Source organism: Vicia villosa, linkage group LG3 (genome assembly GCF_029867415.1).
Source record: "Vicia villosa cultivar HV-30 ecotype Madison, WI linkage group LG3, Vvil1.0, whole genome shotgun sequence".
Classification (NCBI taxonomy): Eukaryota; Viridiplantae; Streptophyta; class Magnoliopsida; order Fabales; family Fabaceae; genus Vicia; species Vicia villosa.
Genome location: NC_081182.1, coordinates 62,239,146 through 62,261,776, shown reverse-complemented (window position 1 = coordinate 62,261,776; position 22,631 = coordinate 62,239,146). Strand labels below are relative to the sequence as shown.

General features: G+C 34.7%; 2 protein-coding genes and 1 pseudogene across 4 annotated transcripts; 2 read left to right on the top strand and 1 right to left on the bottom strand.

The window, feature by feature from the left end:
• Positions 1–5,124: 5,124 nt before the first annotated feature.
• Positions 5,125–6,396, top strand: LOC131658195 (7-dehydrocholesterol reductase-like; annotated as a pseudogene).
• A 1,634-nt stretch (positions 6,397–8,030) lies between these two features.
• On the top strand, positions 8,031–11,042 carry LOC131655929 (OVARIAN TUMOR DOMAIN-containing deubiquitinating enzyme 11-like). Of its 3 annotated transcripts, none has more exons than XM_058925731.1 (10): positions 8,031–8,282; positions 8,378–8,583; positions 8,665–8,738; positions 9,527–9,581; positions 9,701–9,775; positions 9,982–10,055; positions 10,154–10,202; positions 10,353–10,437; positions 10,576–10,632; positions 10,758–11,042. In XM_058925731.1, exons 2-10 carry the CDS (start codon positions 8,413–8,415, stop codon positions 10,799–10,801), a joined length of 684 nt encoding a protein of 227 aa, XP_058781714.1. In that variant the 5' UTR covers positions 8,031–8,282; positions 8,378–8,412; the 3' UTR covers positions 10,802–11,042. The 3 variants fall into 3 exon arrangements, with proteins under 3 accessions (XP_058781714.1, XP_058781715.1, XP_058781713.1); XM_058925732.1 differs by having other exon boundaries at positions 8,031–8,315; positions 8,412–8,583; XM_058925730.1 differs by having other exon boundaries at positions 8,032–8,282; positions 8,369–8,583.
• A 3,222-nt stretch (positions 11,043–14,264) lies between these two features.
• Positions 14,265–22,405, bottom strand: LOC131661644 (heat shock 70 kDa protein 17-like). Its single transcript, XM_058931249.1, has 14 exons — positions 21,495–22,405; positions 20,973–21,205; positions 19,412–19,571; positions 18,365–18,610; positions 18,124–18,260; positions 17,640–17,976; positions 17,372–17,533; positions 16,795–16,869; positions 16,614–16,714; positions 16,468–16,537; positions 15,403–15,459; positions 15,241–15,302; positions 14,927–14,999; positions 14,265–14,819 (listed from the first exon to the last, which is right to left on the bottom strand). The coding sequence occupies exons 1-14, from the start codon at positions 22,257–22,259 to the stop codon at positions 14,613–14,615; spliced, it is 2,685 nt and encodes an 894-aa protein (XP_058787232.1). The 5' UTR covers positions 22,260–22,405; the 3' UTR covers positions 14,265–14,612.
• Positions 22,406–22,631: the final 226 nt, after the last annotated feature.

Here is a 22,631-nt window from a genome sequence, read left to right as displayed (position 1 = left end):
GAGTGCACAGGGGCGGCAACTGTGGAACAAATTAGTGATTAATTAATGACGATTACATTTACAAGGGACTGTTTGGATTTGGAAATAGACCGTTTGTTACTCGTGGTGGTCCTTTTCTCCAACCAAATCTGGTGCAAGGTATGATTTAAATTTTTACTGACTTGAACGTTGGAGTGTTAAACCTTGTAGGCTGTCTTCATTTCCACTATATATCAGAAGCTCGGTCCACTATAATGAAATGTTATCTCATCATCTCAAGTTTGGATTCAGAATGTGGCATCGTTTATGGGAATCTACTCCTGATTCCTGCGAATTTCCACAATCAGGTCCATCTAATTAAAGTCACGGTTGATGTAATGGTCGTGTTAAGATGAAGAAATTAACTTTTGATCTTATTTCCTTGATCAGTTTTTGTCCTTCTCACATCGGACCTTCTCTTATTTTTGTCATCAATTCGATCGGTCAGAGGCTACATGAAGAGAAAGAGCTTTCATTGTCGAGAGGTATGCACACCAAGAAACGACAGAAAGATGGGTCACTGTTAAGGTTTCCAGACCACGAGAAGGTGGATGGAACTCCTAACGTAACACTTCTGGTGATGGTTGTAACAACCACTTAGCCCATCATTCGGTGGTGGGGTTCCCCATTGATGAAAGAAACTTTTGTGATCTCATGTATCTCAAAATATTTAGGAAGTTGGGGTTACATATACAAGGTTTGAAGTTTCTCACCTTCAAAGTCATGTGAAGGCAATAGGCTACTAGTACTAAACGAATCCTCAACTCAATCATGTGAAACAACAAATCTACCAGTCTCTTTCGGTAGAGGGAAGGACAGGAGGACTGTAAACGTGGTTTTCTTCACAATTTCCTGTCAAAGCTTCTACAACAGAATTCTTGAAAGATGATTCCTAACAACACTGGACGCCATAGCCTCTCCAATCCATTTTGTGGAGGACTTAAAGACTATTCAACACTTCATTTCAGTGGAGCATCCTCAAACAATTTGGCAGACCGAAGCAGCAAATCGAGTTTTGTTATGAAGATTGAAAGGAAGACTAGAGGTGACTAAGGAAAATTGAGCATATGAGCTTTCACATGTCCTTTGGACATACTAGACTACTGTTAGCTGGAGATTTCGAATAATACGTATATTCTTCGAAGATTTAAGTTTCGGAGAAAGAATGGCTTTGAATGGCTATTTTTGAGAATGTTATATATGATGAAGGTTCCTAAATCGAAGCAGAATTGAGATAGTCAGTCTTCGAAGCCTTAAGTAGTCTTCGAAATGCAAAGATTGTTAAGACTTAAGGTATTTTGATACATTCTCACGAAGGACACGCTGTCACGAATCAGATAAGGTTCGAGCGGGAAGGTTTGAAATTCGAAAAGTTCTGTTTGAATCCAGGAGGACAGGTGGAGCCCCAGGGATTCGGAGCACATGCAGATGGGCAACGTGGCGTTTCGTTAGTATAGGACCGTCAGGGTCGAATTAGTATAAATAAGGGTCTTAGTGGTAGGATCCAGGGTGTTCATTTTGTACAAATTACTCACAAATCACTCAAGTATCAAGCATTAGAGAAAGAGTTTTCGCTGAGAAATGTACATGTAACACCAACACCTTATATATGTTTATCTTTCTATTATAAGATCGAAGTTCTTTCAATTTTCTTTACTTTCTCGTCGAATCTTTCCATATTTGCAGTTTAGTTTCCTTTATATTTCCGTCGAAGTCATTTATGATTATTGTCTAACCAAGTTATGTTTCATTGCCTTTTGGTTTAGTTTTACTTTGTAGTTATTTGTAGATTTACATTATCACATTACAACCCAAACCAAAAAGTATGACCCAAATCATCATAAAAGACAACTTTTTGACACATGTCCTATGATCAATCTAGTCGATCTTGCAAGTAACCAAAGTATATTGATAGTTTGGAGGACTAGCGGTTGTTTACCGGAAATCACCGTAAACAACTACACCCCACTCAAAAATATGTGGAACACTCTTTCGACTCACCTACAGACTGAATGAGGCATTCTTTGAAAACACACCCCTTGCCGAAAGAAGAAAATACCTAGGAAATCAGGGAGGAAGTCAACCTTTTAGAACAAAGGAGAGCACATACCTCCCTCACAAGTGTTGTTATGCTGAAAGCAACTGCAACCATATACAACAAGAGAATCTAGTCTTGAGATTTACTGTCACGACGCAAAAACTTCTTGAGCCTACTAACGCTGGAAAAAACTACAAAGTCACCACCGAAGTGGATCATTTTCCTTCAACATGATCCTTGTCATGTCAAGCAGAGTTCTATTTCTTTTTTCAACAAGACCATTATTTTATGAAGTGTATGGAGCAGTCACCTCATGCTCAATTCCACTCTCCTCACAAAACTTCTTGAACTTTGTTGAATTGAACTCACCTCCACCAGCAGTTCTAAAGATCTTCAACCTTTGTCCACTTTAATTTTAAACCTTCAATTTGAACTTCTTGAACTCATCAAACACCTCATGTTGGAACTTTATTAGTGTTACCCATGTCATTCTTGTGAACTCATCCACAAATGACACAAAATACTTGTTTCCCCCAGTAAAGGTACTTTAAATGGCTCACATACATCATAATGCACTACACCCAAAGCATGAGTTGCTCTAGGAGACATTTCTGATGGGAATGGAGATATTGGTTGCTTGCCTTTCATGCATATATCACATGATTTCTTTGGTTCCAAAATCTTTGGAATTCCATGTACCATATTATTTCAGATGTCCCAATCTCTTGTGCCACAACTCACTCTCCCTTTAACACATTGAGTGTCCGTTGTTTCAACATTCACCTTGAATGTCCTGTTTCTTCCTAGTGCATACTGCATAATTAACTTCTTTCCACTGACATATAACTTCAAGAGATTGTCTTTCATAGTTTCAAGCAACTGACCTACACTCATCAGACTTCTATTCATGCCAGGAACATACCATTCATCCTTGATCAATACAATTTTGTCATTCTTCAATTTTACTTTGACATTTCTCATTTCTTCAACATTCTGATACTCATCATCGGCATGTTTGATCTTGGTCTTTTTACTAGAGTCAAAAGCAATCAACCATTGTTTGTTTATAGTTAGGTGATTTGAGCAGTCGGTTTCCATATACCACCATTTTTTAGCCTTCCTTCTCATATTCTATCAATAGCACATGTTCATCCTTAGAATCTCCTTTGGCTATGTTGGCTTTTTCATCCTTTCTTTCTTTCTTTGACCAGCAATCAGCAACAAAGTGGTCATACTTAATACAATAATAGCACTGAACCTTTCTCTTATCAAACTTCTCCTTTCCCTTTTGAATATTCTTATGTTTCTTCTCATCTGATTGGAGACTTCTAACTTCTGAGAACCACCGGCATATTTTTCTTGTTCTCTATCCAATGTTGCTTCTTGTTATTCTTAACCAAAGAAACTTTTAGAGTTTGTTTTATTTCTCTTTCAGAGTTTCTTTTTATTAGACGTAACTCTTATGCCTCTAAACTACTATGTAGTTCTTCAATTTTCATGGTGTTGGTGTATTTCGAGTGTTCTAAAGCTACAACTATGTAATCAAACTAATGAGTGAGCAATCTTAGAACCTTTTCGATGATTATTTTGTTCTAAAAGTGTTTCTCCACAAGCCTTCATCTCATTTGTGACCACAATCACTCTGGAGATGTAGTCTAGAACCTTCTCATTGTTCTTCATGTTGAGATTCTCATATTGCTTACGTAGGGACTGCAACTTTACTTTCTTCACTGATGCGTCGCCACCATAGCACTGCACAAGTGTGTCCCACCTCACCTTCACTGTCGTCGAGTCACCGATCTTCTTAAACATTGTTGCATCTACACACTGATGGATATAGAACGTTGTTTTCCTATTCTACCCTCCAACGGGTCTATCCTTCTCTATAAAGGAAGTCATTTGAAGAATTTGAAATCAACGAATCAATTCTACAAAACTACACTAAAGCGCTGCACAAACTCTGTTAGAGAAATTCTTTGTATAGTCTTCTATTTTTAGCAAGGATCTTTTGTTCATATCTTGCTTATCAACACTTTTTTCTTACTGTACTAAAATATTATGTAATCTGCATATTAGAAGCATCTTTGTAATACATACTTGTAATTAACATTGGTTGATAGATTCCCTGGGGGACTAAGTGTTAGTAGAAGCCTCGAGAAGGCTGTGGTTGCGGTCGTAGTGGTTTCACAATAAGGATCAGCTGAACTTGTTGGGGTTTCCAGCAAGGTTGATCATAAGCTTATTGTGGTTGTTTCCTTGAGAGACTAGTGTTAGTCAGAAGTCTCAAGAAGGCAGTGGTTACGGTCATTGTGGTTGTTTATAATCAGTTTGGCTATAATGGATTAAGTCCTTATTGAGAAGGCAAAATCACCTTGGCAGGTGGACTGAAGTAACTTAGTTAACAGTGAACCAGGATAAAAATAATTGTGTTCTTCTATTTTTATTCACTCGTTAACCTCTTGTTTTGAGTTGGAAAAAGATTATATTTAGTGCAAATCAATTCAAACTCTCCATTTCTTGTGTTTCTTGCACCTTCACAATGTCTTCTAATCCTTTTTCCTCGTTTTATATTGTGCATTTCTTTGTGCTTCTATTGCATTCTCTGCAACCAGCGTGTAATCATCATTGACGAGATCAAGAATACTACGCCAAAATGGACTTTAGACAGCGCACCTTAGACAGCGCTTTTATACAAAAGCGCTGCTATAAGTAAAATAAAAAATAAAACACGAAAACTGTTCACGAAAATGAGGGAAAGAGCTGCTAGAAGGGCACCCTTAGACAACGCTTTTTAAAAGTGTTGTTAAAAGGGTTGCTTTATAAAAGTGTTGGTAAAAGACCACATTAGCCAGCGCTTTTAAAAAGCGCTGCCTAAGGCATTTCTAAAAGCGCTGCCACATTTCTAAAAGCGCTGTCACATTAGCCAGAGTTTTAGTTTATAAAATATATTTAGTTTATAAAATATAAAAGAAAACTCAAAAAGCAAACATCAACCCTAATCCTCAGACGGCGTAGCTTCTTTATCTCACTCACAAACAAGTCAAGAACACAGTGAAGCAGATCGAAAAATGGCGGAATCTAAGAAGAACGACATCGTTCATTCACCGCTCGTCACCTATGCTTCCATGATTTCTCTCCTCACACTTTTTCCTCCTTTTGTAATTTTACTATAAGTACTGATTAATTGATCCCTAATTGAATCTCTAATCTTCAATTTTGAATTTGAATCAGATCTAATTTGAAATTGATCAGTTTTGAACACTGGCGGTTGCGAATGGATCGGTTTTGAACACTTTTGATTACTTTAGGATTACGGTTTTCAAGGTTTTGTTGATTTGTGGCCTAAACCTACTCTTCTCACTTGCGAAATTATCGCTGCTTATGGTGTTTTTGAAGTCGTGCTTCAGCTTCTTCTTCCTGGTAAAACTGTTTACAACCCTATTTCTCCCACTGGCAATCGTCTTGTGTATAAGGTTTGTTTCTGTTTGTTTCTCTTTCATTTTGTTACTTTTTTCCTGAATTATGATGATAACTATTAACTTCTGTTTTTGCTTTTGAATTTTTTCAGGCGAATGGTGTTTCTGCGTATTTAGTCACTTTGGTTACTTATGTTGCTCTTTGGTGGTGAGTTACTCACCTTTCTCTACTCTTACTTTTGTAATTTCTTCTAGTTCATTTAAAGGAGAGAATTTATGAGAAATATATCATCTCATTCATAAATTTGTTATGCTGATGTTTCCTATTGAAGGTGTGCCAACAATCGTTTATGATCATTTGGGAGAGATTTATTCAACCCTTATCTTTGGGAGCTTAATCTTTTGTGTTTTCTTGTACATAAAAGTGAGACTCTTGTGAATTAGAAGAACGTATAAGTTACTTGTTTCCTGTTCAATTTACATTGAAGTTTCTGACACAATTATTTTTGATAGGGACATTTGGCACCATCTTCGTCTGATTCTGGCTCCTCTGAAGAGGATTCTTTGGTTCTGTCACATAGGTTCAATGTCAATGGTGATAAAGAGAATATTAGGTCTCGTTTAAAGGTGTGTATAGAATGAAAGCTGTGTTTTTTTATGGTCCCTCAAGGTTGGTCTCACATGTTGAGCTACTAACCAATTGAGCTACTATTGAATGCATAGAATGATTAACTGATCAAGTTTATTTTTTCATTCTGATTTCAGGTTAGTAATCAAGAAGCAATAGACATTGCTCGTCAATTTTGCGTAGAAAACAACAAACAACCATCGATGGCATGTAAAAAGCTTGCGGAATTTTCTGCTTCACGAGGCTCGTTGGATGATACAAGTGCTATGCTAATCAAATTGAAACATTATACTTAGACGATTCATTAGTAGAAAAAGAGGAGAAGGTGGTGCATGATGATAGAGATTAGTTTATTCTTTCATGTAGATAATAATTATCACTAGTTATTGATTATTTATATCTAACGACATTTATCGGTGATTTTTTTGTACCCGTAAATGGGTGGTAGAAGAGAATAACATTACAGTTTAGTAATTTTTTACTAAGAGACGTGTTGAAGTCAATGTACTTGATGTTTAAGATCCTATGAAAAGTTTTCTATGGAACGTCTTGAGTTGCTAGGTGATTCTGTTTTGAAATATGCTGTCAGCTGTCATCTCTTTCTTAAATATCCTAAGAAACAAGAAGGAATAGATCGCAAATTACAGGTAGTCTTTACTATGGCTATTTTGTGTAAAAAACAGGTGCATATAAAATATATAATTCAAACAGCACTATTTTAAGTAAATTATATATATAAAAAAATTGTATAGCTTAGGTAGCGCTTTACACTAAAAGCGCTGCCTAAAGTAGCTTTTTTTTAATTTTTTGTTTACTAAAAGCGCTGCCGTAGGTGGGCTTTTAGCACCGCTTTTAAACTAAAAGCGCTGGCTTAGGTGGGCCTTTAGCAGCGCTTTCAAACTAAAAGTGCTGGCTTAGTGGGGCCTTTAGCAGCGCTTTTAAACTAAAAGCGCTGACTTAGGGGGGCCTTTAGCAGCGCTTTCCCTTTAAAAAAAGCGTTGTCTTTACCTACAGCAACGCTAGAATAGACAGCGCTTTAAAGCGTTGTCTAAAGCAAAAAAAACGATGTCTAAGGTCTTGTTTGGCGTAGTGGAATAAGGCTGGTGTCAAAGCAGCTTACTTGGTTGGTAGAGAGTTCTTTCAAAGAAAGAAGAGTAAAAATCAAGGGATGAAACTTTTAGAAACTATGACGGAGAAAACTTAGTTTGAGGTGGAGTTTCCTACTACAGATAATGGTAGTAACGAGGGAACGATTACATGGGCCTCTAATTATCATTTGACTCGTGATAAGGTAAGGAGGGAGATTGTAGCATCTCAAAGGGACGATTATGTTAGCCTTGAATGTTATGCTTTGAATGAGGCTGAAGGGTTGCAAAATTTATAAAAAATACCTTTAGTAAAGCATTCGAAAGCAGGTGGAGTCAATGATGGTTGAAGAACCATGCTTGTGAGCTTGTTAGATTACCTTGGCAAAAAAATATGGTTGAAAACAAGTGGATGCAAATGGCGGGATGAAGATTCAAAGGTGTCTTGAATTTGATTAAAGTTGTTAAACAGTTTCAATTTGGTATAGAACAACAAAGTAGTTGATAGTTAAGTTGACATCACCACAGTTTCAAGTCAATGTAGAGATTATTGAAGTATGTCCTAAAGAAAACATGTTTCGAGGTTAAGTTGAAAACATGTTTCTTTTGATTAATTAATTCAATTATCTTCATAAGAGGTTATTTTGCATCATGACATATATTACTTAAAGCCTTTGTTTTATTTTTAAAAAGACGCATCATTTGACATTTGATTTTGTCAAAAACAAATTTGGTCCTTCCTACTAGTTATTTTATTGAAAGAAAAAACAAATACTCCAAACAAGACTTTAAGTTTGGTCAAATATCTAACAATTGGTTCGTAGTTCGTACATTATTGGACAAGTTCAAAACAAGACAAAACTCAACGCATCCGTGTTTGGTCTTCCAACAACACTTTGCTTCCTTCTCGAAACACCCAACTCAAGTTTCTCAACTGTTTCCGTCACACGCCTACGTTTCTTTACTTCAATTCCTTTCTTTCTTCTCTTCTCTTTTAACTTCTTATAACTCCCACCCTTCATCTCTCTATAATTCTTTTTCTCCGTTAGCATCTGATTTTTTCTTGCAACTGCTACAGTGCCACCGACACAACCAAGGTATTTTGGTAGAGAATTTCATGGATTAATCTTGTGAGTTTTTTCTATTTCTTGTTTCAGATTTCCTGATTTGTTTGTACTTGTAGCTTGTATAGGTTGTGAATTGTTGTTTGGTTGATTTGAGGAAAGTATGAGTGCGAATCTAAGGAATGGAAGTGAGAGTTCCAGCTCGAGCTTGAACAGCAGTTTTCGTGATACCGAGGATGATCAAACCATTGCGAGCATTTTGGCTGAAGAGGAAACTCTCAACCGGGGTAGCAGACAGCTCGGGAAGCGACTTTCCCATTTAGATTCTATTCCGGTATGTATCAATACTAATCTTTAGTTCCGATTTCGTGTGCTATTGTATAATGTTGCCTGCATTGTGAATTTGTGTTGGCAGCATACTCCTCGTGTTAATGGAGAGATTCCTGATGTCAATGACGCTACAATTGACCATGAGACGCTATCAGAAAGGTTGCAACAATAGCTTGATGTCTAGTTATCAGTTCTTGTTTTGGAACTATGCAAATTAACTGTTGTATTCACATATTTATCATTGTATTTTAAATGAAATTAATATTGCACTGTTTGTTAGCTTAACTTTGCATTGCATATTGGAAAATTTTAATCATGTTATCGTGTATCGCAAACAAATATGTTAAATCTCACTGATCATAGTAAATCCATGGTTAGGGAGATAGATAGTTAGATAGAAGAAGAGATAGTATGAGCTATGAGAAATAGACTTAGGTGGTTTGGACCTATAGAGAAAAGACTTGTAGATTTGGTTCTAGGGAGAGTAGATCAGATGGAGAGGAGTCAAACAGTTAGAAATAGAAGAAGACCTAGAAAAACTTTAAGAGAAGTTGTGAAGAAAAATCTTGAGATTAACAATTTGGATAGAAACATCGTCCTAGATAGAACACTATGTCAGAAGTTGATCCATATAGCCGACACCACTTAGGGGGGTAAGGCTTGGTTGTTATTGTATGCTTATACGCCTTTTCATTTTTCAAATTCTATTAGAATTTTATACTTCTTTACATATTTTTCTTAGAAGGGAAACCTAAGTTAAAATAGATATAACTTGCTTGAGAGTTGAGAGTTGAGAGTTTTGTACCATTGTGAGTTGAAATCATGTAAAAAATTATGTGTAGAATCATGAAAGGGAGTTTAGTTGATGTGAAACAAAATGCTTATTTTGTTTTTATTCATAAAGTATTTTGTTTGACGTGATAAATATGTTCCGTCATTTTCTACAGGTTGGTTACATATGGCCTATCAGAACTGCAAATGGAGGGCGATGGAAATTGTCAGGTATTTGTGTTTCTTTCCTTCGAAAGAAAACTTACGTGACATCTTACTTTTCCCTCGTTATTTGGCACTTTTGTTACATGTTCCTTCGTTTTGTCTAATATCTGGAAAAATCTTAACAGTTCCGAGCTATAGCTGATCAGTTGTTCGGCAAGCCTGATTACCACAAGTATGTGAGAAGGCAGGTTATTAAGCAGGTAGGTTCGTTATAGGCATAAGTGCACTAATTTCATTTGGCTATTACGAAATATTTCATCGTAACACTGCATGATCCTCGTTCATTTTTCTTATTTTATATTGTGTTATTGCTGATTGAACAGTGTTGCAAAGTATTCAGTTTTTTAGCAGTCTAATATTCACATTCTAATCTATCACTTCTTTTTGGCTTGTATTTTTCTTCCAGCTAAAGCATAACAAAAAATTGTACGAAGCTTATGTGCCAATGGCGTACAAAAGCTACATAAAGCAGATGAAAAAGTTAGATTTCATTGGTGAACAATTTTACATTGATTTCGATTGAGAGCATAGTATTGATGGTAATACTAATTTGAAATTTTAATTTTGTGTGACAATAGATCAGGAGAATGGGGAGATCATGTTACTCTACAAGCAGCAGCAGACCGGGTGAGTCATCTAAGTTCCATAAATCTCCCAGGAGCATAGTCATAAACATTGTTTTCAATTTCTAGAAGAAAAAATTCTTATATTCCACACTCACATATTTCTTGGTTACTTGTTAAAATTGTTTTCTGACTGATCATTACTTTTCTTCAGTTTGATGCCAAGATTTGCTTAGTGACCTCTTTCAGAGACACTTGCTACATCGAGATCCTTCCGACTAACAAAAGGCCCACTAGAGGTAGCTAATTGTTAATGTTTCTTCCTTTGATGGTTTGTTTTGTTTGTCCTTATTTTGAAACTCTCCTCTAGAACTTATTTTGTCTTGAGCCTTGATTTTTAAGGTCAATGTAGTTACGATTCCTTTTTGACTTTATAGAGCTATGGCTAAGCTTTTGGAGTGAAGTGCACTATAATTCATTGTACACAAATGGAGGTAATGATTATAATTTATAACATCTTTCAAATGGATTTTTCTTCTTGCTTCCTTTATATACTTTTCATGGTCAGAACTACTATAAAAAAATAAGCTTATTTTTCTTTCATACAATGAATTTGCAGATGTTCCTACTAGACATCCAAAGAAAAAATATTGGCTCTTCTAGACAGATGGCAGATTATGAAATCCAAGAAGAACTGATTTTATTATAATGAGTATTTTTTTTTTATTAAAAAGATTAGTTGTCACCTCCTTTATGGGGAAAGCAGATTATGAATCATAATATTTAGGTAATTATCATATTTGTACATATTACATTATGCAAGCATAGCTAAACTCAATGAATTTATCTAAACTCTCATTGTACAGTCTAATTTCCTGACAAGTAGAGTGCAAAATTTATTTCAGTTGCCTCTGTTTCATGGCAAAATATTTTCATATTGGGATTACTGTCCACTCTTCTTATTATGGTTATATGTAAATTTCTTCTGTAGTTCTAACTGACATCATTGGTGAATAAAAAAATATACAGATTGTGTATGATTATTACATATTCCATATATAGAGATGACAATTAAATACATATTTATTGAGTACCCAGAAAATAATATCCACAACTGTTTTAAAATTACAGATATGGATGGAACTCTTGACACCCTTTTTTTTTTTTTAAATTACAGATTTTAATGATTTTTCTTTTCTAGCTTGGTATGTTAGAGGCTTTGCTTAACACAAAAGCCATTGACTTATGCATGAAGGGCTGAGAAAAATCAGTGCATGGTTTGATTTTTGGAAGAGTCAAAAATATTTTAGAGGTATAGAATTGATTTTGGGTGATTTTAAGATGTTTGTTTAGGCAAAAGTAGAATTGATGCTGTCTCTAGAATAGATTCTACTTGAAGCTAGAATTTGTAGCTTTTATCTCTAGAATTGATTTTGGATGATTTTTACACTGAAGTTTATTGTTCAATTCACTTTTACATAAATATATCTAAACATATTGCAATTCTGATAAAATCAATTTTACTAAATTTAATTCTACTAGAATCAATTCTATTCATCGACAATCCAAACACACCCTTAAAATAAACTTACTTGTTTTAAGGAGTGGGGCAGTATGAGGATATGTTGATCCTCTGGTTTTTAAAACAAACTTACTTGTTTTAGGCTTTGTTTGGGAGTTTGAAGGGGAATGGATGGGGGGGTTTTGAAAAATAGAAAGAATTGGGTGAAAAGAATAAAAAGATTTTGGATATGAGGATTTTGGAGGATTTGGTTTTATTCATAACAGTAAAAACTCCATAAAATGGGGAACTCGAAAATCATATAGGAGGGTTTTGGAGGGCTTACATAAATTTTCCAAATATCTTTTAGGTTGTTATACTATTTCAAAAATTAAATATTTACTAATGATAATGACTTTTATCATTCTAAACGAAATCATTTTTTTAAAAAATGTCAAATATTTTTCTATATTTTTTAAAATTTTCATCTTCAGACGTCTTTCCCTCCCCTCCAAACTCTCAAAGATAGCCTTAAATAGTGGGGCAGCGTGAGGATATGTTGATCCTCTTGTTTGTTTCTATTTCTTCATGGTTTTTTTCAAGTATTGCGTAGTCTGTCACTATCAACTATCAAGATGACAAGGAAACAGCATTTGATTTTGACTTGGACATTTAAATGTATCATCATTGCGAAGTAACCAGTTAATTTACCCAAAAAAGAATTAATAATCACAACATCTTGAAGAATTAATAACCAGTTAATTTACCTCAATCACCATCTTACAACTCAATTTTAAGGAAATTCTTTTCGATCAAGTTGATCTTTACAAGCTGAGGATGCGGCTTATGTTGGCTAGATGGAGGTTTTTGTCAGGGTTCTTGCTGTTTTGCTGAAAATTCCATCATTTACTGTTTAGTAGTTTTGCAGTTATAGGATGTATCTTAGAATTTTTTTTTAAAATAACCATGTATTAAAAAAAATACGCAAATAACCACGTTTCAAAAAAATTACGCAAATAATTAGGTTTCTGAAACCCTTAACACCAAGGCGCCATCTCACATGGCTTATTCCCTTTTTTTTAGTCCTAGGCGCCATCTCACATGGCACACTCAGTCCCAATAAGTCATGTCAAATGGCACCTCCCTTCAACTTTTAGGAGGAGGAGCCATCTCATATGGCGCCTCCTTGTATATTTTTGTTCAATTTTCCATTTGAAAATGCACCAAGACGCCATCTGAGATGACTTATTGCAGAAAAGTTGTACATAGGAGCCATCCCAAATGGCGCCTCCCTTCATCTGATACAATGGTGGCGCCATCTCACGTGACGCCTTGGTGTCAATGTTTTCTGAAACTTGGTTATTTGCGTAATTTTTTTGAAGTATGGTTATTTGCGTAATTTTTTTCTAACACATGGTTATTTAAAAAAAAATTATGTATCTTAAAAGATCTAACGTTTGACACTTTTAAGTTGGAACTTTAAAATAATTTATACTAAAGATAACTATATCACCTCACTTTTTTATTTTAATTTATTTTAAAATAAATTTAAACTTTAAAATAATTTATACTAAAGATATCAGTGTCCAACTTAAAATCATGAATATCAAATAATTTGTTATTGAATTTGTTATAAATAACTAACCCGGTCATATATCATTTCTTTAAATAAGTTTTCATGTAGTCATATTCAAATAATATAAAAATGTAATTATGATTCTTTTGGATAAAAATATCATTATAATTATTTAAAATAGGATTAATTATTATAGTTTTAATCTAACTATTTTACTTCTTTCACAAATGATACAAACAATTGTAATCTCATGCGGGTTGAACCATCGAGATCAATAATTCGTCTTTAAAACATAAATTCCAACAAATTAATTAAAAAAAATTATATATCTTTTTTAAGTGACATGTTATTCTCATTTTTACCATGATAATTGATGACGGATGACATGTAACTTATTTTATATTTAAAGTTCCACAAATATATTTTAAAGCTTTACCAAAAAAATATTTAATGATGTGTCGTATTTCACAAATAACACATTATTTAAAATTAAACACAATATCAATTTGAAGTGTAAAAATATGATAAAATAAATTATTTTTTTAAAAACTATTTAAATTTAAAATAAAACAAATTATGTAAATTAAGGAATTAAAAATGTAATTAAACTTTAAAACAACTAGTTATCTACTATTGACAGAATCTGAAAATTCAAATAAAGTCTAGCATTTTTACCTCTAATTTATTTAGATATAAATTTTAACTAAATCTATTTGATTTACAAGTAGTCTGACCTTAATCTAATTTAAAATAGAATACAAATCCATGTCCAACCACCAATTATATTTTCATCCTAATTTTAGAGTAATGCCAATTTATCTCCCAAGTAATACAAATTAAGAATTAAACGTAAAAATTCCTTTAATTAGCATGACCCTTCCAAAAAAAACATGATGTATTATTTTGCCATTGGCAGAGTAGGAAAATATATAATGACTTATTACTAAATTATTAATTATATCAATTCATACTAATTTTCAAACAATCTCTAGTTCATCACACAATCGTATACCACAAACTAAACTAGTTTCTACAGACAATCATGCATCTAACATAAAAATAAAATGCGTTTAGATTGAGCAAATCTATTAGATTGAGCCTCTTTTTCTTCCTATATCACATTTCATATGCCTTTAAATTACAACTTACCCCTTTTAAATATCAAAGGGAAATCAATTATAAAAGAAAAAAAATAACTATTGTAGTACATCTAACCTCAAAATTTTAGCATTCATCAAGCAAATGTTGCCTCAACTCTATTCTCCTGCTCTCAGAAAACTGGCACTCCCTCTTTTTCACCTATCCATTCTACCCTTACCAGCCTAGACCCTTTAACTAATTAAAACTTTTAGGCAGATAATTAAAAAGAAAAGGACCTACATGCATTCTCAGTTAAATCATAGCTCATCGTGCTTTTCAGGTTGCTCGTCAACTGATTCTTCACTTTCACCTTTAGACGGGTTCGAAGATTCATCACTTTGAGAGGAACTATCAGTTGAGGTGGAATCAGAATCAACAGTATTCTGCTCCTTGCTCTCACTTTCATTCTTTGGGGGCTTCTGAATCTTGGGCTTGGGCTTGGGGATTCTATTAATACTGGCAACCTATAATACATATACATTGAAGACCTCAACATAAATAACACTGCTTGCATGGACATGTAAATCATGTGCCAATACAGTCTTAACTAGAAAAGTAGAAGAAATGGTACCTTGTTTTGTAGTTCAAACACCTTTAAATGTACTTCTTCAGATGTAAATGCAGGCTTACTGAATCCAGAAGTTCTTCAAAAGTTGAAAACAAAAACAGAATAAAAATTAATAATTAGTTACATTAGATTTTTAAAACTATTATTTCGTGCTGAGGAATTTACTCAATGACCAAAACCAAGTCGAGCAATTTGGGAAAATGAAAGCTTTACAAAGCTAGATTATAAAACAGGATCAGAATGAACAATGGAAATGTATTGAAGAGCAAAAAAATATTTCTCCATACAAGAACAACAAATTACTGACAGGAACTTACTTCTTTTGCTCAGTTTCTTTCTCATCCAACCAATTCTTTAACTTTTCTCCAATATTAATCACCTTGCAAAATAGCAACCCCAAAATAGAAAATGATTTTTCCAGAGGTAACATGATGTGTTTAATAGATTCAAGAAAATAAAAATCAAGATAAATCAAATACCTCATCTACTCGTTCTTTTGGAAGCCAAGACTTCTTTGATTTCCACTCTTCTACAATCTGCACATGTCAGAAAAAGATCTATATATAAATGTTTCATGTTACATCACCTAATACTTAATAGCTAGTTCAAGTGGGAAAAAAATTGTATAAATCAAAATAGACTGCTTCAGAGTATGGCAATTAATTTCCCGTTGTGAATGTTCAATTTGTTTAACATTCACATAAAAACACCTTTTCTACAAAAAGAGCATGATTGTATAGCCAAATGAATATTGGCAGTGTTTAACGGTTTTTTTGTGTTTTTAGCACGTTGCCGGTGCACATAACTTTGAAGTGACATTCAGATTATACATAGTTGGTGAAAGCTATATGTTTTATCATCTCTCTTTGGAAGCATAAATCAAAATTTAGTTGTTCTCAGTTAAACTGAACTTCTCAACTTTTTCCCATTCTCTCTTTGGAAGCATATATCATATCTCTTTGATTTCTCGTTGTATGGGACATAGTGTTAGGTTGTAAACAACCAACATGAAGAATATATTAAACGTAGTAGAGATGAGAATGTATGGAAAGACTAGAGAGGATAGGATTAGAAATGACATTAGAGATAGAGAGTTGTGGTAGCATCAGTCATGGAAAAGATGGTAGAAACTCTAATTAGGTGGTTTGGGCGAGTAGAAGGAAGGCTCAGATATTTTGTAGTAAGGAGAATAAATCATATGGAGGGTAGTCAAATCACTAGAGATGGAGGAGGATTTAGAAAAACTATTAAGAAAGATTTAGAGATTGATGAGTTGGATTGGATAGAAACATAATATGATAGAACACTATGACGTCAGTTGATCCAAGCTGCCAACCCCACTTAGTGGAAAAAGTCTTTGGCTCTTAAGAATCTTACAAGTCGAGTTTATGTGGAATCATCCGGTTTATTTAGAAACCGAGTTTGACAACAATCACTGCCACCAAACCGAGTTTACTTAGATGTGCTCAATTACAAAGATGGTTATTGGACTATACCAGAAACAAAAGTTCAGTTTCAAAATGACATGAATTTATTGATGGTACCTGTTTCAGCTCATTAATGTATTTGCGGGCATGCTCAACTGCTGCTGGTCGAGCTGTAAGCTCTTTTAACCTAAAATAGATGTACCACTCTTCAGAAAAACTTTACCGTACTATAAAGGTATATTAAAATAGAGAATACGACAGACCTGAAGAAAATTGGATCTCCAACAGCTTTCAACTGATCTAGACGCTCTTCAAACTCCGTGGCGTTGGCATCTTCACCATCTGTATATAACCAATCTTGAACCTGACAGAATGCAAAGAGCCTAAGTCAAAATTCGTATCAATGACGTTTCTTGTTGGTTGGCCAATGAAAAGAGTTATAACCTCATCAAGCTTCTCAACAAAGGACTTGCGTTCCTCACTCGTAGAAATTTTTTCAAACTCCTCAAGAGTTTCAATCTGATAAAAATAAGGAATGCAATAAGAAAAAATGGAAATATTAATAGCTACACACACCAAGTACAAAAAAGTTAGATAACTTGATAACATTCTAAAAAATAATAGACATAATATTTATAAAATGGATTCAGATAAAATAAGAGTGGGAGGATCATTCCCAAATACTACCCTCTCCCTGTAGAAAACTATATGGCGATCAGAATAAGTATCAACAAACATAAGTAGATTTAAGGTTCTTGAATTAGTTTGCCTAGAGATTTCTTTGTGAAAACTGCATCCTCATTCTTTCATTTCTTAATTGTATTTTGATGACATTTTTCAAAAAAACAAGACTGTGAGTTCAAATCCTTCAGTATAAACTTGAAGTCAACTAATTAAAGGCTAATATTTAAGAGTTTCTCTGAAAGACGGTAACAAAATCTTAAAGGTGCTTTACGTTGTAGAAATGATTAATGCCTTAAAGATTAAAAAAAAAAACCCAAGCATATTGTTTTTTACCAACCTTTTCCTTAGTTGTATATATATATCCTTCTAAATTATTTTTAGACTCGGCTGTCCTTTTCCTTTCTGCGTCTTTTTTGTCTAGTGCTTGTAATTTTGTTTTAGCTTCGGCAAGAAAATCTTTCGATAGAGACATCCCTACTCCTGTAATCTTCTCAACAATCTGCCACAGGTAAAAAAAGAAGAGCCAAGAAGAAAAGTATATTAGAAGATCTTGTTTCAATGTTTCAATCTTTTTCATCTCAATAACCACCCGGGTTGGCTTTCACCTTTAATGGTACCCTAAAGGTCCGCTTTTTCAGCTTTTTCTCTGTAGCAGGTTCAGCAGCAGCTTGCTCTTCACCACTTGTGTTAGATGTCTTATTAATACCACTATCACTTGGCACACTTTCATTGTTTTCCTCAGAATTGTTACTAGCACCAGATTCATCTGATACATTTGACGAAATAGTTGAATTCTCTATGGTCAAATTCTTCCGGGGAACTTCTACCCACTCTGTTATTTCAACAACAGCGTCTGCCCGATCCAGAGAAAGAACTCCACTTCTACTAAGAGAGAAATGTACATTTGCCTTAATGGGGGACGACAGATTCCTAGATGAATATCTAGGAGAACAGAAAAGACAAAAAAAAAAAAAAAATAGGAAGGAATTAGAGATTTTAAATAATTGATATCAAAACAACTCCTTGAGGGGTTTAAAATTTAAATCAGCAATGATATCCATAAAAATTTAGGAAGTTTTTTATCCTTACTTCCCACTTGCATCTGTTAAACCAGATATCTGGTATTGAGCAATTAATGGAGAGGTAACACCAGGTGGCAAAAGATGTTCACTTTCATAAGCTAGAGAAACTTCAAAATCTTTGTCGTGAACAATGGATCTGAACATCTGTTAAGTAAACCATATGAAAACTGATTAGTAAAATTAAAGAATATAATTGGTCATTTCACTTTTCTTATTAAATGCATAGCAAGAAACATCAATTAGTTTACCTTACTCGGGAGTTTCTTCATTTTAGGTACAAGTAACTGCCTAGAACTTTCACTTTTCGGAAGATCGGCACCACTCAATTCAATCACAAACTCGTATAAGGAACCATCAACCATACCTAGTTTTCGGTTTAATTTGATACCATCACTTATATTTGCAGCATGCAGAGCAGCACCAAGAACTATTGCTTCATCTGCGTCAAGATGCCTATCAAGTTCTTTTCTACCAAGGAACTCTTGAAGCTTAGCCTGTAATAGTAGTTAACAGAATAACATTAAGTAAACTTCTAGGCATCAGTGGCAGACTGCCAAGTAAATACTTCATTTGTAAACTTAAGCACAAACATAGTATCGAACAAAACATAGTAAACGACTAAGTACTGCAGTTTTACTTGACAATAAAAAGATCAAATATAAGTTCACACTAAGTCATGAGTTTTTATTTTTAAAACTTAATCGAGTATTTGATATATAAAAGAACTTAAGCACAACTGAATCACATTCATGTTGTCTATCTCTTGATAGGAAACTGGAATTGAAATAGAATGGGGAAGAACTCCCCAAATTACAGTAAAATGGTTGTAGTACTAGGAAGATCATCTCACTGACCAAAGACCCAATATTCTTACTCAATTGAATATTCTATCCTATCATTCTTTATGTTTTTTGTATCATACTATTCCCCTCTCTCTAACTACCTATGTAATAACAATCTAACAGTTTGGATTATCCTAGCATTTCTACAAAATAAATAAATAAATAACATGTGAGCTGTCAGATGCCTTCAAACTTCCCATCATTCAAGTTAACAAAAAAAAGGAAGTAGCAGGCATGTCTTCACGTATAACAGGGTCGTGTTTACTAACGTGTCAAAAAACTAGCTTAATGCTGTATATAACAGATGATAGTTCATACATAGAAACCAAATGTTGACTGGAAAGACAATAATATAAATCATGGAGCTCTGTCTAGTTCAAATACCAGCAGATCTAATCCCACTAATACACAGTGCAGAAAGCATGACAGTAAAAGAAAAAAGATTATTCAAACCTGTAACTTTGGTACTCTGGTAGCACCTCCAATCAACTCCACTGCATATATTTGATCTGCTGACAAGCCTGAATGCTCAAGCAACTCTTTCAACGGTAAAAGAGATTTTTCCCAAATATCTTCACAGAGCTCTTCAAACTTCTCACGGGTTATTGAGCTCCTGTAAGAAAAGAAGCCTAGAATAAGGATCCTTATGTGCTATATGTAGTATAATTACATCATGCCTTGACAGTTACGGACTATTATGGGAAAGTTATACGAAAGGGAATCTCGACAAAATAATTCAGTTTAGGAACTGTTAGAAACATAGGGCTTTATGCAAGGAAGAAGAAAACAGAGAACAGAAATTTTAAATTATGTTACCTTGTGTATATTGATGTGAAACAAGATAAAAAACATCAACTTCTATTTATGATAATACTGGACCAGACTCCTAACCATTGGGGGTTAGGTCTAACGGGAGGGGCTAGACTCCTAGGACTGTCAGAATCATAGGACTTTAGGCAAGGAAGAAGAAAACAGAGAACAGAAACTTCAAATTATGTTACCCTGGGTATATTGATGTGAAACATAATAAAAAAACATCAACTTCAGTTTATGCTAATACCTAACCAAACTACTAACCATTGGAGGTTAGGTCTAGCGATAGGGTCTAGACTCCTATGATGTGGCAAACTAAAGTTTGAATCCCGGCTAGGAGAGGAGCACACATTTAGTGTCCGAATATGCCTCGAATAGGATTAACTCTAGTGGAGCAAACCTATGGAAAACTAATCCAAAATATTCTAATTATTCTCAAACATACACTAGTGCCAAAAATATCATGAGATATTTTCTCAATGACTTAAACATGATTTTTGTCCCTATAAATATTTATTTTTTATATTGATCCCTTTTAAATTCCCTTCCTCTGGTTTTGGCCCTTTATCACTTCATAATGGACACATCTAGTTTCTAACGACTCTTGTTGAGTGATCACTTGAATATGGCATAATGTGTCAAAATTATATTCATTTTCATATTAGACAATTGTAGACCATTCACTTGGGACACTACAATTAAAATGAAATGCCAAGATAATTTATGGAGAAGAAAGGAAAACAGACTGGCGATATAACCCTTCATAATGATGTCTACTCCCCTTACAAACACATGGAAATGGAAAGATATACCACCTTGACAAAACCCACAGAAAAGAATATTTACTTCACATGGAGCACTACATGGAGCAGCATGTGCCAAAAATAGACATGCAGTGCCACACACCAAATAGAAATATGCTCTACTGAATTTGATCTTCCAAAAGACTATTTTAGATTAAATACTTTCTGTAGTATCTTCATAATGATGTGGGATAACCTTGGATAGTTTGGTTGATTTTCTTGGGATTATTCAAAAGAATATCTTAACTAGTGAAACAGCATAGTTTAGTACACTTTGTGTCTGGGTCAAACACTAAGATCTATAAAGTACAACCACTAACTTAGGAATGATAAAAACTAACACACAAATTCATTGAAATCAGTAATAGAAAATGAGAAGACTTGAACTAACTACCAACCTGAAGTCCACATCATTGTGAAGCGACTCAACAGAAATGGGAGCTCCCGTGTTTGCACTGAGAATTTCTTTTGTCCGCTTCACCTGTTTCTTTAACTTAGCCATAGCCTTAGGAAATTTTCTCACATCTATTCCACCACCAACTTGTGCATTGAATTCATTAGCAAAATACTCTACCAGTCGCAACTCCATATGCTGACCACCCAGCTCAGGATTCCAACGGACATCCTTGACCTACATGGATTATGAAGTGAACAAATTAAGAGGAATGCAGTACAAATTTATCTCCCATTTAACATGAATGCAGTCCCATATTATTTTCATTATAAAATTATTCTTCTGTTGTTTGGTGGTAGTCACCAATCCTAGTCCTATATTATGCACTTGTTCCTTCATTTACATCATGAATTCAAACTAATCAACTTTCATTATAGAATACAGAAAATTTCCGGCTGATAAATTTCATATTTATATCTATGTTCATGAATACCAACTAGAACACATTATCCCAAAAATATCATACCTGAAACTGATTCACCGAAACTGTCTTCCCATACTCCTTACTTTTATAAGATGAGAAATACACAAGTGCAGCATAGGTACTGCTCGAACCCATATCATAGAAAACAACATGCCTCGACTCGTTTGAGAAATCCTTATCAATCCCATACTGCAAAGCCGCACCAGAATGCTCATTAATCAACGAAAGAACATTAATCCCGGCCAACTCCGCCGCCTGAAGCAATCCCTTCCGTTCAGCTTGTCCAAAATAAGGCGGAACAGCAATCACCGCATCCTTGATCGGAATCTTCGAATGAAACTCAGCCAAATTCGCGGCATGACTCAAAACCATAGCAACCAATTCCTCAGGCGAATACTCGGTCCCGTTTTTATCCACCACGAAATTCACAGTACCTCTTGCAGAATCCTCCTTCGCCTCGAACGGTAAATACAACGAATCTAGAAACTTCTTAGCAGAAGCGTAGGGCTTCCCGATTAGATCTCTCATTTGAGAATAAACTTGTTGCGGATACCGCGCGACTAGACCCGCTGCTTCCTCGCCGAGGAGACGATCTCCGTCGTGGAACGAAACTAACACCGGCGATTTCCGTTTCGACATCTCGTTGATCGCGACTGAGATCGGAGTCTGACCTGGTTTTAGGTTTACCACGGTTACTTTCAGCGATTCAGAGCCGAGATCTATGCTGAACACGGCGGAATGCGACGGAGAGAAGAGGAATGTTAGAGCGAATGCGATTAGCGTCAGCTTCGCGAGGAGCCGCGCCATTGTGGGGAGAAAATTTGTGAACGGTTGATGAGAATTTGAAATGAATTAAAAATAAAAATAAGGGAAAGAGAGTGTGATTTGGTTTCTTCTCCGGCGTGTTGTGATGGGTTTATTGATGAGATATGAAAATCGAGTGTTTTTTTTTTTGGGAGTGAGGGTGTTTACGTGGGAGTGACCGAAAAGAGAGAAGGGTAAACCAGTGATGAAAAGACACGTGGTAGAATGTACACGTGGCGTAGGATGAAATGGGGTGTGGTGTTGTTATTCTTGCAGCTTGTGGATCCTGTTCGAGTGATCGAGTCAATGATGTAAGTGGTTAGGTAAATGACACTTATAGCCTTAACGTACAATATACTCCCAAATTCTGTTTTC